The sequence below is a fragment of the Palaemon carinicauda genome, chromosome 1, assembly GCF_036898095.1.
Source record: "Palaemon carinicauda isolate YSFRI2023 chromosome 1, ASM3689809v2, whole genome shotgun sequence".
NCBI lineage: Eukaryota > Metazoa > Arthropoda > Malacostraca > Decapoda > Palaemonidae > Palaemon > Palaemon carinicauda.
The window spans coordinates 49,137,424-49,157,423 of NC_090725.1; the positions used below are offsets into that span (position 1 = coordinate 49,137,424).

The 20,000-nt window shown below is 34.2% G+C and overlaps 1 protein-coding gene across 2 annotated transcripts in view; it reads right to left on the reverse strand.

Moving 5' to 3' along the window:
* Positions 1-20,000, reverse strand: part of AcCoAS (acetyl coenzyme A synthase) — a 180,513-nt gene that overhangs the window by 104,257 nt on the left and 56,256 nt on the right. For both annotated transcript variants that reach the window (XM_068381058.1, XM_068381052.1), the window contains exon 2: positions 12,308-12,503. In XM_068381058.1, coding sequence (XP_068237159.1) covers positions 12,308-12,503 — 196 coding nt within the window. The remainder of the gene's footprint in view (positions 1-12,307; positions 12,504-20,000) is intronic.

Below are 20,000 nucleotides of genomic sequence, written 5' to 3' on the forward strand. Positions count from 1 at the left end.
TTATTATTATTATTATTATTATTATTATTATTATTATTATTATTACTTACTTACTTACTTACTGAGCTGCAACCCTAGTTGGAAAAGCAGCATGCTACAAGCCCAAGGCCTCCAACATGGAAAATAACCCAGTGAGGAAAGGAAATAAGGAAATAAATAAACTACAATAGAATTAATTAACGATTAAAATAAAATATTTTAAGAACAGTAACAACATTAAAATAAATATTTCCTATATAAACTATAAAAACTTTAAAAAAAGAGGAAGAGAAATAAGACAGAATAGTGCGACTGAGTGTACACTCAAGCAAGAGAACTCTAACCCAAGACAGTGGAAGACCATGGTACAGAGGCTATGGCAATACCCAAGACTACAATGGTTTGATTTTGAATTGTACTTCTCCAAGAAGAGCTCCATACCATAACATTGGTGGAGATATGAAATCTATGAACGCTCTTTCTACTTGTCTTCCTTTCTTTTTATCCTCATATCTCAAAATTTTCATATATAACCAACTAAAACTTAGAGGAAGCAAAAAGTAACCGTTGTACATTAATGTACAGAGAAAAATTTTACTTTCATTCTTAACAGAAATAAAAGTGTAAAGTAATTACACATTTTTCAAGACTCAAAAGAGTAATTCCTTATATTCTATAAGCTCTGCGATGCCAGTATTGGACAGAATAATATAAAAAAGAAAAGAAAAAAAAAACAATTGAAAAAGATAATCTAATCTAGGAAGATGATGTGCAAAAGATGAAAAAATATATATATTTTCCCCAGAATATCAAATAGTTTTTTTTTTTTTCTCGCCACACGAAAACTTTCCTCCTGTTCAACAAGAAATTGCGAATTCCTACAATTCACTTTCCAAATTCATGATCCAAATAAGACCCAAAAATAAAAGAAAAGAGCAGAAAGAAAAAAAAATAGGGACTAAAGAAGAGGAAAATGTCCAAATCAGATGAGGATTAATGGAAAACCGAAAATGGGAGTCCTTTCAACGGAAGTAATTTGCTGCCTAACACATTTATCGGATGTAACGTCTCTTCTTTCTCACTTCTCTTGTTTTTTTTTTTCCTCTTTCCTTTTTTACGTTTCACTTTTTATTTTCATCAGTACTGCTACCATATCTTCCCCTTTATATATATATATATATATATATATATATACTGTGTATATATACACATATATACACTATATATATATATATATATATGTGTGTGTGTATGTGCGTGCGAGTGTGTATCTATATATAAACATAAATATATACAGTATATATATATATATATATATATATATATATATATATATATATATATATATATATATATATATATATATATATAAATTTATATATATATATATCTATATATATATATATATATATATATATATATATATATATATATATATATATATATATATATATATTATATGTGTGAGTATCTATATATAAACAAATATATACATACGTATGTACTGTATGTGCGTCTATGTACGTGCATATATATATATATATATATATATATATATATATATATTATATTTTATATATATATATATATATATATATATATATATATATATATATATATATATTATATTTTATATATATATATATATATATATATATATATATATATATATATATATATATATGTATGTATGTATGTACGAGTATGTGTATATATATGTACAGTATATATATATATATATATATATATATATATATATATATATATATATATATATATATATATATATATGTGTGTGTGTGTGTGTGTGTTTATGTGTCATGATAAAAGAATAAGGCCACTTAATTGTAAAATCGGAAATACATAACAATACTTCATCCGAAATAAAAAATGAATATGAAAATTGATTCCCAACAACCACCTTCAATTTGTACGACCCTAAATGACAATTTCATTGCAAATATATCCATTGATTCTTTAGTTCGCTCTTTAATATCAATATATCTATAATTTCTTCACTACATTCAGACTTGACTTGTCATTCACCGTTTTACATGTCATTCATTTTCTCAACCAGAAAAGCAATCTGAGTGCAGACCTCCGCCACAGCAACTTATTTCTCGAATCTAGCTTGCCTTTCCCAGTATCAATTTAGACAGTATGCGTATTTGAAGTCTTTGAAATAACCATGTGCGAAATTGGGGTTAAGTTTGTGGTTAAATCGGTCACCCTATTGCTCGATCTTGACCTTTGACTTATGACTTTCAAAATAGAAACACTTCCACGTTACTACACAACAATTAATTCCTGAAAGTTTCACTACTCTATGAGTAAAATTCAAAAGGAAAATGGGGGTAAATTCAAGAGATAGATGAGGGTAAATTCAAGAGGAAAAGGGGTAAATTCCAGAGGAAATTTGGGTAGAAGATGGGCTAAATTCAAGAGGAAATGGTGGTAAATTCAAGAGGAAATTGTGGTAAATTCAAGAGGAAATGGTGGTAAATTCAAGAGGAAAATGGGGGAAAATTCAAGAGGAAATGGGGGAAAATTTAAGAGGAAAATTGGGGGAAAATTTAAGAGAAAATTGGGGTAAATTCAAGAGGAATGTGGGGGTAAATTCAAGAGGAATCTGGGGTTGAATTCAAGAGGAAGATGAATCCACTGCACATTTCTAAGGAGAAAGTAGACGACGAAACTTGGACCCAATCATCCAGTTAGGAGCAAAAAAAAAGTGGGAGGGGGGGAATTTAGATTTTAATTCGAGAGCTGTCAGTCTTGAATGTCCACAGAGAGAACCTGGGAACAGGTGAATTAACAATGATGATAAAGCAGCAACGCCAGAGGAGGAGGAGGAGAGCTGCACTGCTGGAACAACGGGAGGTGAGGCGATGGTTGAGGCTTAAGAGACATCCAGAAGAGGGTTCTTAACATCAACGCTTTTGATAAAAATCAATTGGAGAGAGAGAGAGAGAGAGAGAGAGAGAGAGAGAGAGAGAGAGAGAGAGAGAGAGAGAGAGAGAGAGAGAGAGTCCTTATTTAATTAACTAAATAGTAGCGAAAACCTATTATACACACGAGAGAGAGAGAGAGAGAGAGAGAGAGAGAGAGAGAGAGAGAGAGAGAGAGAGAGAGAGAGAGAGAGAAAGCCCTTATTCAATCAATTAATAACACAACTCGGAAAATCTATTATACATATAACAGAGAGAGAGAGAGAGAGAGAGAGAGAGAGAGAGAGAGAGAGAGAGAGAGAGAGAGAGAGAGAGAGAGAGAGAGCACTTAATCAATCTAATTAACTGCATAACTCTGAAAACAACTGAAAAATGTCGGTTTTGCGTATATGCTCATATGCTCATTCCAAACCAGAACTACAGGAATCAAGTTAGATTAACCTAGATTAGTCAAAATAAGGACACTGAAAAAGGAATAGATAATTCTTCAGAAAGACCTTAAAGCATGTGAAGGGTTCTGGTGGCCGATGTGGTAACGTCCCTGAGCTAAGGATGGGGGTTTTGGTGGGGCCTATATATCTATCTGCTGAGTCATCAGGAGCCATTGCCTGGCCCTCCTTGGTCTTAGCTTGAGGGGAGAGGGGGCTTGGGCGCTGGTTATATGGTTAGTCTCTAGGGCATTATCCTGCTTGATAAGGCAATGTCACTGTCCCTTCCCCTTCATGAGCGGCCTTTAAACCTTTACACTGTTATCAAGCGAACTACAACACTGCGACTCAATGCTGGCAAAATGATAAAGGACAAAAGATCAAAGTCGCAGCCGATCTGAACCTTTAGAATTCCCAAAGGGTTCTTAATGCTCAGTTCGCCATGGATATCAAAACAAGATACTATGCGTCTGCGCATTTACTTTCTGTACATACAGAATTTAATAAATATACATAATCACAACAGCTAATCTTGATAAATACATTTCCTTATAAACTTTTGCAAGATACACACACACATTCATATATCAACAACAGCAGCAGCAAAATACACAGCAGTTTCTAGTCAACCGCTGGACAAAAGCCTCAGGCATGTCCTTACTCATGTCTGGGGTTTAGCCAGTTTTCATTACCCCGCTGGCCACTGCGAATTGACGATGGTGAGAGACTTTAGTCTGATCACTCACAGCAAACCAACCTAGTATGGGTGGCCCTGATTAGTAAAACTTTGCTGATAATGATGAACGGGGTAATCGAGATGTTGTGTAAGTAACTGCTACAACAACAGAGTTTGAGTGACTGGCAAGGAGTGTTAACTAGCACAATCCGTGGTGGGTGACTTATGTTGCATATAATAAATCAGAATAACAGGAAATCTAAAGAACTGCTTCGAGCGGTGATCTTTCCTAAGTAAAAGGGATTAATAATAATACAGGTAGCACATGGAAGGCACAAAATATAACTTGATAAGACAAGTAAGATGAGTGACAGTGTTTTGATTGACAAAAGGGGACAAGTGACAGAAGAACCGATTAAGGAAGAGCATCGCTCATCTCGACACAAGGAAGGCATGTGGATCAGTAGAGTAGTTGGTTAACATCATGTCTACTTCTTTCCCACCGTTATCCTTACATTAAGGGGTCGGTTGCCTGATGCGCCCTCACCAATGCCTTCTAGCGAAGGCAAACTATTCAAGCAAACCTCTTCTCGCCATGTCATCCTTCACCTTATCTCGCCATTTAATTCTCTGCCTCCCTCTCGACCTCCTCCCCATAACAGGTTCCTCCCAAACCCTGCTTACTCCCTCCCCACCAACCATTTGCAACACACGTACATACCATCTTAGTCGTGCCACTCTTACCACCTCTGTAATCTTTACCATGCACATAGGTTCGCTCACTAGCTAACTAAACATATACAACTGACGAACTGAACAATAACATTACTAGATATCTATAGTAGCCGCAAAGATACTGGGCAAAATAAGCTCCACCCTCTGATGACGTCATAGCCCATCACATTGTCTCCCACGTTACCCGCGGTTGCAATACATCTTACAAATTTCAAACTATATCAACTTATAATCACTTTAAGAGATGTGTTGTGGCCACTGTTAATGCGGGAGACATGATTGGCTATGACGTCCTCAGGGGGTGTGGCTTATTTCGTCCGGAATCTCTGAGGCGAGTATACTTTCCTTTAAGGGATGTTTTCGAGGTCCTGTCACGCACTGAAACCCTACGCACTCTAGGACCTAGAAGATCTGTTTATCGCATACATTCTTGGGTATTTAGATCATCACAGTGTCAAATCCACATTATCGAAACAATAAGAAAACAAGAAAGTCTTCAGTCTCGTCTTGAAGTCCTTAAAAACTTCAGTCATTTTGATGTCTAGTGGATGGTTGTTGTATAGTCTTAGGGCCGCATACTTCAAAGCTACCTCTAACCTACAGTAAGACATACATCTTTGCTCCAATTACTTGAAACCATCAGTAACTGTATCAACACAATTAGTTGGCTGCATGAAGTGTAACAATTCTCTTAAGATATTTTGAACGTCCGGTTCTCATAACTTGAGTTAATGACATTTCTATTTTCTTAAAAACATCAAACGAGACTGATAGATATACATTAAATTTCTTCCGTATTAAGTTAAGATTGCAAAGTATCAGTCACCCAACTGTATTCCAGCAACAAAAATGCAAGTGTGAAAAAAAATGAAAAATAAAACAGATGTTTCACCAGAACAAGGAGTCAGAAAAAACTCAGAAGCCAAAGGTTATACAATCTGAGAAATATATTTCTCTATTCCTATCGTCTGCTGTTAAGTGGATGTAAACTATTATTATAATAATTCTCCACTGATAAAACACAATACTTTTCAGTTGCCCTTCTCTGGCTGTACTATTATATTTCTTTTCTACATTCTAGCCATTTGAAGCAAATATTTTTCCTATCTTTTCTTATTAGAAATATATTCTCCAACGGCAGTACAAATTTTTTCCAATTTTTTCTTTTTGTAAACATATTTTCCACTAAAAGTAAATATTCTTCCAATCTTTTCTAATCATTGTAAATGTATTTTCCATTCCCATCACCTTTGATATGATTAAATACATTTTTCTTCTATCAACGTACTTTTTACCCATTTGTATAGGGTAAGCACGGTTGCCTTCTCTTGAAGGACTTTGCTTTGGCTTTAGGGTAAACCGCAGCCCGATCGGCTGCCCTGCCTGACATCACTTATAACTTGGTAGGCTATGTTCGTGTGTTGTACCAGTCACCAGCATCCTTCCTCCCAGCAGCGAGGAGTCCTGGCGCGGTTCATTTTCCCTTTGCCTCCACATACACCGAATAGTGTGGCCTATTCTTTCATATTCTCTCCTGGTGCCACACACCTGACAACATTGAGATTACCACACAATTCTTCTTCACCCAAGGGGTTAACTACTGCACTTTAATTGTTCAGTGGCCATTCTCCTTTTGGTAACTGTAGAAGAGACTCTTTAGCTATGGCAAGCAGCTCTTCTGGGAGGATACTCCACAATCAAACTATTGTTCTCTAAGGCTTGGGTAGTGTCATAGCCTCTGTACCATGGTCGGTCACTCTCTTGGGTAAGAGTTCTCTTGCTTGAGCGTACACACGGGCACACTATTCTATCTTATTTCTCTTCCTCTTGTTTTGTAAAAATTTTCATAGTTTATATACGAAATATTTATTTTAATGTTATTGTTCTTAAAACATTTTATTTTTATTCCTTGTTTCCTTCCCACACTGTGCTATTTTCCCCGTTAGAGACCCTGGGCTTATAGCATCCTGCTTTTTAAACTAGGGTAATAGTTAATCAAGTAGTTTTTCTCTACTTATGCACTGCAACATATGCAGATTCCCTCTCCCCCTTTACACGGGTTAGAGAAGATCTGCATCTTCTCATTCAACAAAGATCTCCTCATTTAACCCCACATCTTAAATGAATGCAGCTTCCTTCGCGATTGTTATTCCCCAGTGGTGAAACACGTTCCTGCATGCCAAGTCTTCCAAGAAGTCTTCCATCTTGCGAGGAATGGACCTCGGTGCTTCAGTTCCTTCAGGAAAGAGAGTTAAAGGGGAGCATCCTCCCGACGTCTTGCAGAGGCCTTTTTCCACACCCCCAGACTTTCCTTGACCTTCCTTGGAATCCCATGAAATGAGAAATTCAAGGTCATTTGAATAATTCCTTTCCAAGGATGCGTTTTTCGCTTGTGCTAATAGCTCGCTACAGCAAATTTCCGGAGATGGAGTTTGATGCAATCATTGATAAGTGCAAGCACGATTTATCTTTTTTTTTAGCCGTAGAATTTATAAACTCTCCCCTACATAATAAAGAGCAAGTGCTTTATGTTATACACACAAACACAACAATTACAAAACCGAGAAAGCGGGTGATCTTAAGAAAACCATTGATATTGAATCTAATTATCCACTGTATGTTATTATTACACTTTCTAATTTCCTAGTTTCAAGAAACGAAAAACCAAAACAGAAACAATTTCTTTTACTTTATAATGGTATTTTATCTTGCAAGCACAAAATTATGTTTTCATAAAAATAAGAAATAAAACAAATTTTCAAATAATCTATTAAATGTATACAGCATACTTGCAAGGTATGTGTAATATGTTTATATAGTTTATATGGGAAATATTCATTTTAATGTTGTTACCGATCTTAAAATATTTTTGTTTTCCGTGTTTCCCTTCCTCACTGGGCTATTTATCTTGTTGGAGCCCCTGGGCTTATAGCATCCTGCTTCTTCAACTAGGGTTGTAGCTTAGATGATGATGATGATGATGATAATAATAATAATAATAATAATAATAATATACTATGAAGTAAAAGACAGACATAAAAAATATTAACTTTCGTAACTTCTACTTCCATCCAACACTGGAAGTAACTTGATAGAAATCCTTTCCCTTTTAAAGATTCACTGTGAAGTGTTCTTCACTTAGGCCTACACAAGTCTGCCTCCCTAATAGGTCTATGCTATAATTAGCCAACTTATGTTTCGATTTCCTCTCCCGTCCGCTCTCTCGTCTCTCCGCTGTAAGCGTCATGTTATGCGCTTCTAAAATCGGTGTATTATGAGATTTTTAATACTATGGTTTACTTCTCTTCACAATCTTTTTATTTTCTTTTTATGATTATAAAGATATTTTATTCTTCATGCATGTGCTGAGTATCTAGGGTAACATGCTTATATTCTATACGACATAGATATATATAAATAGATTAATATATATATATATATATATATATATATATATATATATATATATATATATATATATATATATACATACATATACATACATATAAATATATGCATATATATGTGCATATATAAAATATATATAAATATATATAAATATATATACATATAAATAAATATATAATATATATAAATATATATACATATAAATAAATATATAACATATAAATATATATATAATTACAAATATATGCATATAAATAAATATATAATACATATATATAAATATATATACGAGTATATATATACATATATAAATTTATATACATATATATATACACAGTATATATACTAATGTACCCAATCCGTCAAAAACAACGTCAAAAAGGAAATACAGATTCCCAACATTCACAAAACAGACGACAACAGACTTGGAGGAGGAGGATATGAATAGACAAAATAACAAGAGGTATGTGAAACGAAGGGGGATAAAAGAGAAGAGAACTAGACCGGAAGTAGGAAGCAGAAACGACATGACGCAAGCATGTGATGACGGAGGTGAGAGAGAGGAAAGAGGAGGAAGGGAGATAAGACATACACGATAATGGTGGGAAGAGTGAACAGGGAGAATAAAAATGATTCACATAATCATCATAATAGAAGCAGGAGAAATAATCATAAAAATCATAAAAATATATTTAGTATAATAGATACAATATTATAATGTAATAAAGATAAAAAATAAAATTATATGGTGTAATTAGATTTGGAAATTAAAATTATAGTGTAACTGATTAAAATAAAAAAATACAGTATAATATATATAAAAATATAGTATAAAAATTCTAAAAATTTTAAAAAATAAATAGTATACTAAAGATAAAAATAAAATAATTCTAAGGTGTAATAAAAGTGAAAAATTAAAAAAACTGTGTAATTAAAGATTAAAAACAGTAAAAAACTCGAGGGGAACTCAGCAGAGCGCATACCTCCGCCGCAATAGCTTATTTCTCGACCTTTACCTTTGACCTTAACAACGGTCGACCTTTGACCTTAAAAGCCTGTATTAATTGGCGAGGATTTTCATACACATATATCAATCAAGTTTGAAGACTCTGTGACAATGTCCAAATTTGTCTGATTACTTGAATTGGACATTTTGCTTGACCGTGACCTTGACCTCCCAAGTTTAATAATTTTTAGCTTTTTACGTAACAGTTAATCCCTCACAGTTTCATTACTCTGCAATTAAAACTGTAGCCAGCTGTTCACAAACACACACACACACACACAAAAACAGGAGCAAAAACATAACCTCCTTCCAAACTCGTTGGCGGAGGTAAATATATACTATAATAATGATAAAAAAAATTTAAATAGTGTACTAAAGATAAAAACAAAATAATTATATGGTGTAACGAAGGTAAAAAATGAAAAAAAAATATGTAACCAAAGATTAAAAACAGTAAAGAATAAAGTAGACGAAAACGTGATCGGATGACCACGAAATAGTTAGAGGAGAGAGATGATGATGATGATGATGATGATCGGGGAGAGAAAAAAAAAAAAAAAAAAAAAAAAAAAAAAAAAAAAAAAAAAAGAAGGGACGGTGGAAGCCAAAGTAAAGAATAAAGTAGACGAAAACGTGATCGGATGACCACGAAATAGTTAGAGGAGAGAGATGATGATGATGATGATGATGATGATGATGATGATGATGATCGGGGAGAGAAAAAAAAAAAGAAAAAAAAAGAAAAAAAAAAAACAGAAAAGAAGGGACGGTGGAAGCCAAAGTGAAATTCCAACTAGATTCCAGCAATCTGGAACTACTGGAATTTCGACGGCTCTTTCTCGCAAGGGAGATTATTAAACCTCGTACCAACTCATATCAAGATTTCCGATGATGAAAAAAGTTTAAGTCCAATTATTTACACAATTTCTAAATTGTCTTTCAAAAATAAAAAATCATTAGTGTTGAAGACACACCTTTACAGAAAAGAAAATGAAAAAATAACTAAAGTTATGTTATCTAAAAAAAAAAAAAAAAAAACTCCATATAAATAACTTTATATGGGGATGAAGACGACTTTACGGAAAATTTCGAAAAATAACTAAAGTTAAGTTATCGAAATAATCGTTATAAATAAATTCCAAATCATCTTTCAAATATCTTCAAAAATTCACAAATTTATTACTGTATGAAGAGAGGAGTTTGCTGAAAATTTCGAAAAATAATCAGATAATTATTGAAATGAATAAAAGATTTATTACCATAAATCTAAAAATTAACGTCTCAACAAAATCAAGCTTGAGGGGACACTCGGGCACACAATTCTCTCTTATTTCTCTTACTCTTGTTTTGTTAAAGTTTTTATAGTTTATATAAGAAATATTGATTTTAATGTTGTTACTGTTCTTAAAATATTTTATTTTTTTCTCGTTTCCTTTCCTCATTGGGCTATTTTACCTGTTGGAGCCCCTGGCCTTTTGGCATCCTGCTTTTCCAACTAGGGTTGTAGCTTAGCAAGTAATTACAACAACAACAACTACAACAACAACAACAACTACAACAACAACAACAACAACAACAACAACAATAATAATAATAATAACAACTGTATTGAAAAAAAGAACTAAAAAAATAAACGTAAACAATTATTTTTTTTCTTTTCAAGACGATAGTAGGACAGTTTGATTGAACTCTGATCTTTTGACCATAAAATCAATATGCGTCGATCTCACCAACGAGAAGTTTTTGAAGTCTCTCAAAGTCCTCAGGTAGACAGAAGGACAATGAAATGCTTTGAATCCATAAATGGATCGGCGACAAAAAGAACGTTGCAGAATAAAAATTTAATTATGAAAATTGACAGGTAATAATAATAATAATAATCATAATAATAATAATAATAATAATAATAATTAATAATAATAATAATAATAATAATAATAAGCGCAACAGGAGATTTCAGACCTCTGCCAATGAAGATTGACAACATTTTACTTAAGTCTACGGACCTATCTTTCCCTTTTTCATATTTTGGCAGTGAATTAATCTACTGCATAATAATAATAACCAGAATCGCAATATTTATCCGGATCACCTCCAAAATGTATTATTGTTTTTAATATTTAGTAAAAATCCGACAAGAACTTTCGACGTAATCCAGCTAACAGACAAACAAAGATATAAATAAACGCAGGTAATTTTATAACTTCCTTGGTGAAAGTAATAACGTTTGATGGTGACAGGGAGATAGCAGAGAGCGCATACCTCCACCAAATGATTATCCATAAGACCCAGTTAGCTGTGAGACCAACCTGCAAATACTCCTCTAAAACTTTCCAACTATACCTTAGCCAAAATCTCAACTCAGCAAAGTACTTTCTCCAAATTCATAAATATTCTAAATTAGAGGAGCAATCAGTAGAGAGCATGCATTTGCAACGCCAAGAAGTCTTATTCTATCTCTTAACTCAAGTACATACTTGTACTTCGATCAGTTTTCTTCAAAATCTAATGGATTTATCCTTGGGTCGTACCCCACATGTACACAAAGTTTCGAAGTTGTTCAACTGTTTTGCGTAATGCTGCTCACAAACATGAATTAACAATACGATTATTTTCAAATTACTGTACTTGTACTTTGATGTACTTCACCCAAAATGAAACAGAAAATCTCTGGATCCTACCCAACATAACTACAAAATTTGGTCCATATCGGTACAGTAGTTTTTGTGTAAAGTTGCTCACAAACAAAAAAAAGGTGAAAACATAATATTTACTAGAATATACAAATTACTAAAATATAAGGTCTCTGCCTGGGGATCGCTATACAGGGGTTCGAGTCCTGCTTTGACTCGTTAGTTCCTTTATTGTCTGTAACCTCACCATTCTTGTGAGCTAAGGATGTGGGGGTTTGGGGAGCTTATAGGTCTATTTGCTGAGTCATCAGCAGCCATTGCCTGGCCCTCCCTGGAAAGGGGGCTTGGGTGCTGATCATATGATATATGGTCAGTCTCTAGGGAATTGTCCTGCTTGCTAGAGCAATGTCACTGTCTCGTGCCTCTGCCATTCACGAGCGGCCTTTAAACCTTTAAAAGAACATTGCAATAATAGTAATCAAGTCAACACCTACCACAATGGAATGTACAGCTCCAATACGGACGACGGCCAACATGGCCACCACGAGTTCCTTAATCATGGGCATGTAGATGGCCACCCGGTCTCCTTTGGCCACGCCCTTCGACTTCAGGACGTTGGCCATGCGGCACACGTCCTTCAGGAGGTCACTGTAGCTCACAATTTCGGCGTCGGCGGGGTCATTTCCTTCCCTGCGGAAGAGAAAAAGAAAAGGTACTTTGAGTTTTGATGTTTCCACACTAATGTGCGTGATCCGTCAAAATACGGCTAAATGTTTTAATTAATATGAACACATACGCACCCTCCTCTCACCAGGGTATGACTATCCCGTCTCCTCTCTACCTAAGGACGGGAAGGGACCGAGTAGTTTTGTATCTGGCAATGACAGCAAGCGTGATATATATATATATATATATATACATACATATATATATATATTATATATAATATATATATATAATATATATATATATATAATATAATATATATATAATATATATATATATATATATATCTGCATGTATATACACACATATATAAATATATATACATAAATATATATACATATATATATATATATATATATCTGTATGTATAAACATATATATAATTATACATACATACATATACCAAAGGCACTTCCCCCAATTTTGGGGGGTAGCCGACAACAACAAGAAACAAAACAAAAAGGGGACCTCTACTCTCTACGTTCCTCCAGCCTAACCAGGGACTCAGCCGAGTTCAGCTGGTAGTGCTAGGGTGCCACAGCCCAACCTCCCACATTTCCACCACAGATGAAGCTTCATACTGCTGAGTCCCCTACTGCTGCTACCTCCGCGGTCATCTAAGGCACCGGAGGAAGCAGCAGGGCCTACCGGAACTGCGTCACAATCGCTCGCCATTCATTCCTATTTCTAGCACGCTCTCTTGCCTCTCTCACATCTATCCTCCTATCACCCAGAGCTTTCTTCACACCATCCATCCACCCAAACCTTGGCCTTCCTCTTGTACTTCTCCCATCAACTCTTGCATTCATCACCTTCTTTAGCAGACAGCTATTTTCCATTCTCTCAACATGGCCAAACCACCTCAACACATTCATATCCACTCTAGCCGCTAACTCATTTCTTACACCCGTTCTCACCCTCACCACTTCGTTCCTAACCCTATCTACTCGAGATACACCAGCCATACTCCTCAGACACTTCATCTCAAACACATTCAATTTCTGTCTCTCCATCACTTTCATTCCCCACAACTCCGATCCATACATCACAGTTGGTACAATCACTTTCTCATATAGAACTCTCTTTACATTCATGCCCAATCCTCTATTTTTTACTACTCCCTTAACTGCCCCCAACACTTTGCAACCTTCATTCACTCTCTGACGTACATCTGCTTCCACTCCACCATTTGCTGCAACAACAGACCCCAAGTACTTAAATATAAATTATATATATATATATATATATATCTGTATGTATACTGTATATGTATATATATACGTATGTGTATATATATATATATATATATATCTGTATGTATACTGTATATGTATATATATACGTATGTGTATATATATATATATATATATATACGTATGTGTATATATATACGTATGTGTATATATATATATATATATACATATCTGTAGGTATATATGTATATATATATACGTATGTGTTTATATACATATATATATATATATATACACATATATATATACATATATATACAGTATATACATATATATATATGTATATATATATATATATATATATGCACACACACTTACTCTTTATCATATCGGGAAGATTTAATGCCATTTGTTAAATGTTATCTAAAATTATATTCAAATGGGTCAATGAACTTAGCAACAAAAATCAATAAGGACTGGAGAAGGGTAAGACGAATAGATAACAAAAGATTAAAGATAATTAATGGTCTGTCCCACTTAATCATCAGCCATATTGATAAAATAGAGATACCCTAAATAGATCGTTTTACAAAGTACCTATAACCATAAAATTTCTTTCAAAATATAGTAATGAAAAACTAATAAAGTATTAGTTAAAAATAACATAAGACAATCCTATTACGTTGAAAAATTGGATAGAATTATTCTTTTAATTAGAAAATCACTATGAGTGCAGACCTCCATCACGGCACATTATTTCTCGAAACTAGCTTGCCTTTCCCAGGATCAATTTAGACCATAGGCTTATTTGAAGTCTGTGTGACAACCATGTGCGAACTTGGGTTTAGGTTAAGGTTATGTTTAATCCAGTCAACCTTTTGTTCGACCTTGACCTTGACCTTTGACCTAGGACTTTCAAAATTGAACCACTTCCACGTGTCAGCATAACAATTAGCCTAATCCCTGGAAGTTGATCGCAAATAAACAAACACACAAACGGACAAAAGGGGGGCAAAAACATAACTTCCTCCCTACGTTGTTGGCGGAGGTAAATATCTCAATATTAACATTTAACATTATGAGAGAGAGAGAGAGAGAGAGAGAGAGAGGAGAGAGAGAAAGAGAGAGAGAGAGAGAGAGAGACTAAAAATCATATAAAAGCCCTTTTTTTTCTTTGCTGTCGTAGTATAATCACCATTAGACGAGTTTGTTTAGGAAATTTTGAAATTAACACAGACGTTAACTGAACAGTACCAACTGAAGAATCTAAACAAATAATTCTCATTCATGCTCTTTATAATGAAAATAAATAATCTTATCAAATAACTGAAAAACAACGTGACATAAGACACCCTTTTAACATGGACCCAGTAACAGACAGAGAAGAAATGTAGAAAGGGGTACAAGGGTAAAAGTTATGCAAATTTTACTACTTTCACTCCGACGAATGTCGCTTGACTCTTAGGGTTCAACATCCTTCACAAGAGTGCAAGTGTAAGTTAATTCTAACTTTTTTTTTCTTTTTTTCTTTTTTTAATTAAACGTTTGTAGACGGAAGGATCAAGAAACTTCGGTACAAAACCCAATTATTTGGGTGGTTGTGGCCTAATGGTAACTTCTGTGCCTGGTAATTATTATTATTATTATTATTATTATTATTATTATTATTATTATTATTATTATTATTAGCCAAGCTACAACCCTAGTTGGAAAAGCAAGATGCTATAAGCTCAAGAGCTCCAACAAGGAAAACTAGCCCAGTGAGGAAATGAAATTAGGAATTAAATAAATGATGAGAATAAATTAACAATTCATCATTCTAAAAACAGTAACAGCGTCAAGACAGATATGTCTTATATAAACAATAAAAATCGCCAGACTGAAGTTCGAGACCCGTTCAAATTCGTTAGTTCCTTTAATGAATGTAACCTCACCATCATTGTGAGCTAAGGATCGGGGCTTTTGGGGAACCTAAAGGCCTATATGGTGAATCATCAGCAGGCATTGCCAGACCCTCCCTACTTGGATGGAGAGGGGGGGGGGGGGCTTGGGCGCTGATCATGTGTATATAAGGTCAGTCTCTGGGGCATTGCCCTGCTTGCTAAGGCAAGGCCACTGTCCCTTGCCTCTTCCATTCATGAGTGGCCTTTAAACCTTTAAAATGTGAACCATGATAATCACTAAGAATTATTTATGAAGGAATGTAAAGTGTGACGTTACAAACAAACAAACTTCCTGCCTCTCTTATCATTATCTTAAAGATCTAAAACCCCTTAATATGAATTCCTTTTCATTATACATAATGCATACCCTCTTGCTTAAGGGTACATTCTGGCACTATTTAATTTTTTTTTCTTATAGTTTATATATGAAAGATCTATTTTAATGCTGTTACTGGTCTCAGAATATTCTAATTACTCATTATTTCTCATATAGTTTATTTCCTTATTTCCTTTCCTCACCGGGCTATTTTTCCCTGTTGGAGCCCTTGGGCTTACATCATCCTGCATTTCCAACTGGGGTTGTAGCTTAGCCAGTAATAATAATAATAATAATAATAATAATAATAATAATAATAATAATAATAATAATAATAATAATAATAATAGCGATAGATAAATACAGTGTCGATTTGGGGAATAATTTAAAGGATATTTCTAATTTTGTCTAATTTACAGTTAAGTGGTACGAATCCCAAAAACTAATAAAAAGAAATTGAAAACTTTAAGCAGGAAACCGAAATTCATTAAAATAAAGATGTCAGCAAGCAATAAAAATACTAACCTCGGAGAATAATTGCAAAATTAAAAAAATAATTTACATTTGGCAGATAGAAAATTATATAAAAGAAAGGGGAAAAAACATGTCTAACAAAATCCCAATTAGGCCTAAGAAGACCATTTTGTTTTAAGCTATGTAAATCGAAGTTTACCACAAAGAAATTCCACAAAATTTAATAAGATTTTTATTCAACAAAAAAGATCTTGTCCCCTATAGTCAAGGTATTTTAGCGGGAATCGGAGCCCGACCTTGGACGAAAAAAAAGCTTCCCCAGGGTCTAAAATAAAAAAATAAATAGAATCCCTATTGAGAAAATATGATTATTTTTTCACATTTCTCGAACGACAATTTTTTGTCCATTTTCATTAGCTCTGGGTAGGTTTATTTATTGCTAGTTAGGTTATTGTATTTACTCTTGTTATATATTACTAAGTGTGTCTAGAAAGATCATGGTACAGAGGCTATGGCACTACCCAAGACTAGATAACAATGGTTTGGTTTTGGAGTGTCCTTCTCCTAGAAGAGTTGCTTACCATAGTGGAAAGTAGCCGCTGAGCAATTACAGTGTAGCACTTAACCCCTTGAGCAAAAAGGAATTTTTTGTTATCTTAGTGTTGTCAGGTGTATGAGGAAAGAATATGTGTAAAGAATATGCCAGACTATGTGTAAGCAAAGGAACAATGAGAATACCCAAAGAGGGATCCACTGTAGTACTATCTGGAAAATCAAAGGACCCCATAACTCTCTAGCGGTAGTATCTCAACGTGTGGCTGGTGCATTAGCCAACCTACTGAAGAGGTTCAAGTCCGATAAACAAATCCAATTCAAACAATCATTCATTTACATTAAATAGGATTAATGTTTTGTTGTTCGTATGAATACATAATAGCATACAAGGCCAATATTGGATTGGCATTAATAGCATACTACTTAGAGAAGACATTAACAATCTCCTTTTCTTTACTATTACAAAGAACATGAGCAACGTGGATCCTACATTAGGAGAATATATCTTAAAAGATAGTAAAGATAGGAGTTCTATCAGTTAAAGCTCCTGTCCCCAGCTCTCTTGCTAAATTTATAAAACGCATCTGTACTAGCAGGTGTAATACAAGGGTCTGCACCTGTCGCGAGGAAGGACTAAAATGTGTGGAGAGTGCAAGGGGACATCATGCCTAAATTCCCAACACATTGAGGAGTTAGAAGAGGGAGAATAAACTCTATATATATATATATATATATATATGTATATATATATATATATATACAGTACACACACACACATATATATATATATATATATACTGTATATAATATATATATTATATATTTATATATTTATATATATATATCTATATATATATACATATATATATAATTAAAAATTATATTACAAGCAACACCGATTATTTCCCTTATATAGGCCTTATGTTGCTAGCGTTTTCAAGCTAGAAGACAATCAAATTTCCTGTTTTTATTGATTTCTTAAAGATTGGGGTTGTGGTGGTCTAATGGAAGCGTCCCTGCCTAGAGCTTCCAAGACTGGGGTTCGAGTACCGCTCAAAATCGATGGTATTAGTGTCTGCAACCTCACCATCCTTGTGAGCTAAGGATAAGTGGTTTGAGGGAGCCTACAGGTCTACCTGCTGAGTCACCTTCAGCCATTGCCTGGCCCTTCCTGGTGTTAGTTTGGGTGGAAAGGCTTGGCCGCTAATCATATGTATATATGGTCAGTCTCTAGGTCTAGGGCATTGTCCTGCTAGCTAGGGCAAAGCCACTGTTCCTTGTCTCTGCCATTCATGATCGGCTTTTAAACTACTTACAGACAGAATGGAAATAATCATGCCATGCAGCTCATGAACATGCTTATGAGGACTGAAATGTGCAACAAGGAAAAAAATAGTCCAGTGAGGAAAAGAAATAAGGAAATAAATAAACTATATTTTTGACGAGTCGCGCACATTGGTTAAGAATAAAAATAAAAAATCCATGGAAATAAAAGTTGAATCTGTGCGTGCATATATACATTTTTAGCCGTCATTTTTTTGACAGGTCATGTACACTAAACGAGAATAAATATAAATTTAAAACTCACAGAAATAAAAAAAAAGGTTTACTAAACTGTTCTAAAAATTTTTCCCTTAGCTACACGAAATACTTGAAAGTAAGTACACTGATATAAGAATTATCAAAATTATCAGACTGCACGGGTAAATAAATGATTACACAAAACAGAATGTCAAGGTCAAACCTTCATAGCAATAAACAAACCAATTATGGGCATAATTATAGGCGTACGTGCACAATCGATTTGATCATAGTTTTTACTTATTATTTAGGGGATTCAGCGTTATGAAGCTTCGTCTGTGATGGATAACGGGGGGAGGGTGGGCTGTGGCACCCTAATAGTACCAGCCGAACTCGGTTGAGTCCCTCGTCAGGCTGGGAGGAACGTAGAGAGGAGAGGTCCCCTTTTAGTTTCATTGTTTGATGTCGGCTAACCCCAAAATTGGGGGAAGTGCCTTGGTATATGTATGTATATCACCTTCTGAGGAGTACTATTTTGTACTGACTTCTATTACATAGTATATCACTCTCTGGGAAGTACAACTACGTATCGACTCTATATTAATCTTTGGCACCGTCGTTCAATTAGTTCATTATGCATGTTGCATAAGATTTTTCACAATTCTGACCATCCTTTACATTCAGATCTTCCTGGACAGTTCCATTTTGTTCGTAATACTAGGTATGCAGTTAATACTAAAAGTCAAGACTTCATCATGAGGCTCAATACTAAACAGTACTAAAGAAGTTTTATTCCAGCAGTTACCAAGTTGTGGAATGATCTTCCTGATCGGGTAGTTGAATCATTAGAACTTCAAAAGTTCAAAGTTGCAGCAAATGTTTTTATTAAGAACAGGCTGACATATGTCTCCATATATTGTTTATATATGAAATATCTGTTTTAATGTTGTTAATGTTTTTAAAATATTTTATTTTAATTATTCATTATTTCTCATATCGTTTATTTATTTTCTCATTTCCTTTCCTCTCTGGGCTATTTAACTCTGTTGGAGCCCTTGGGCTTATAGCATCTTACTTTTCCAGCTAGGGTTGTAGCTAGGCTAGTAATAATAATAATAATAATAATAATAATAATAATAATAATAATAATATCTTTTGTGGCATATTTTACGTTGAATAATAGACTTGTGATAAAATTGTTAACTAGAAAAAGCCCCCAGAGAGTGCATACCTTCGCCATGGCAGCTTATTTCTCGACAGGCCTTTTGCTCGACCCTAACCTTGACCTTTGACCTAGGACTTTCAAAAATTGAATTACTTTAACGTCTCAACAATACAATTAATCCCTGAAAGTTACACTACTCTATGAGTAAAATTATGGGAAAAAAGTTATTCACAAACAAACAAACAAAAACACACAAACGAACAAACATCGCGCGAAAACATAACCACCTCCCAA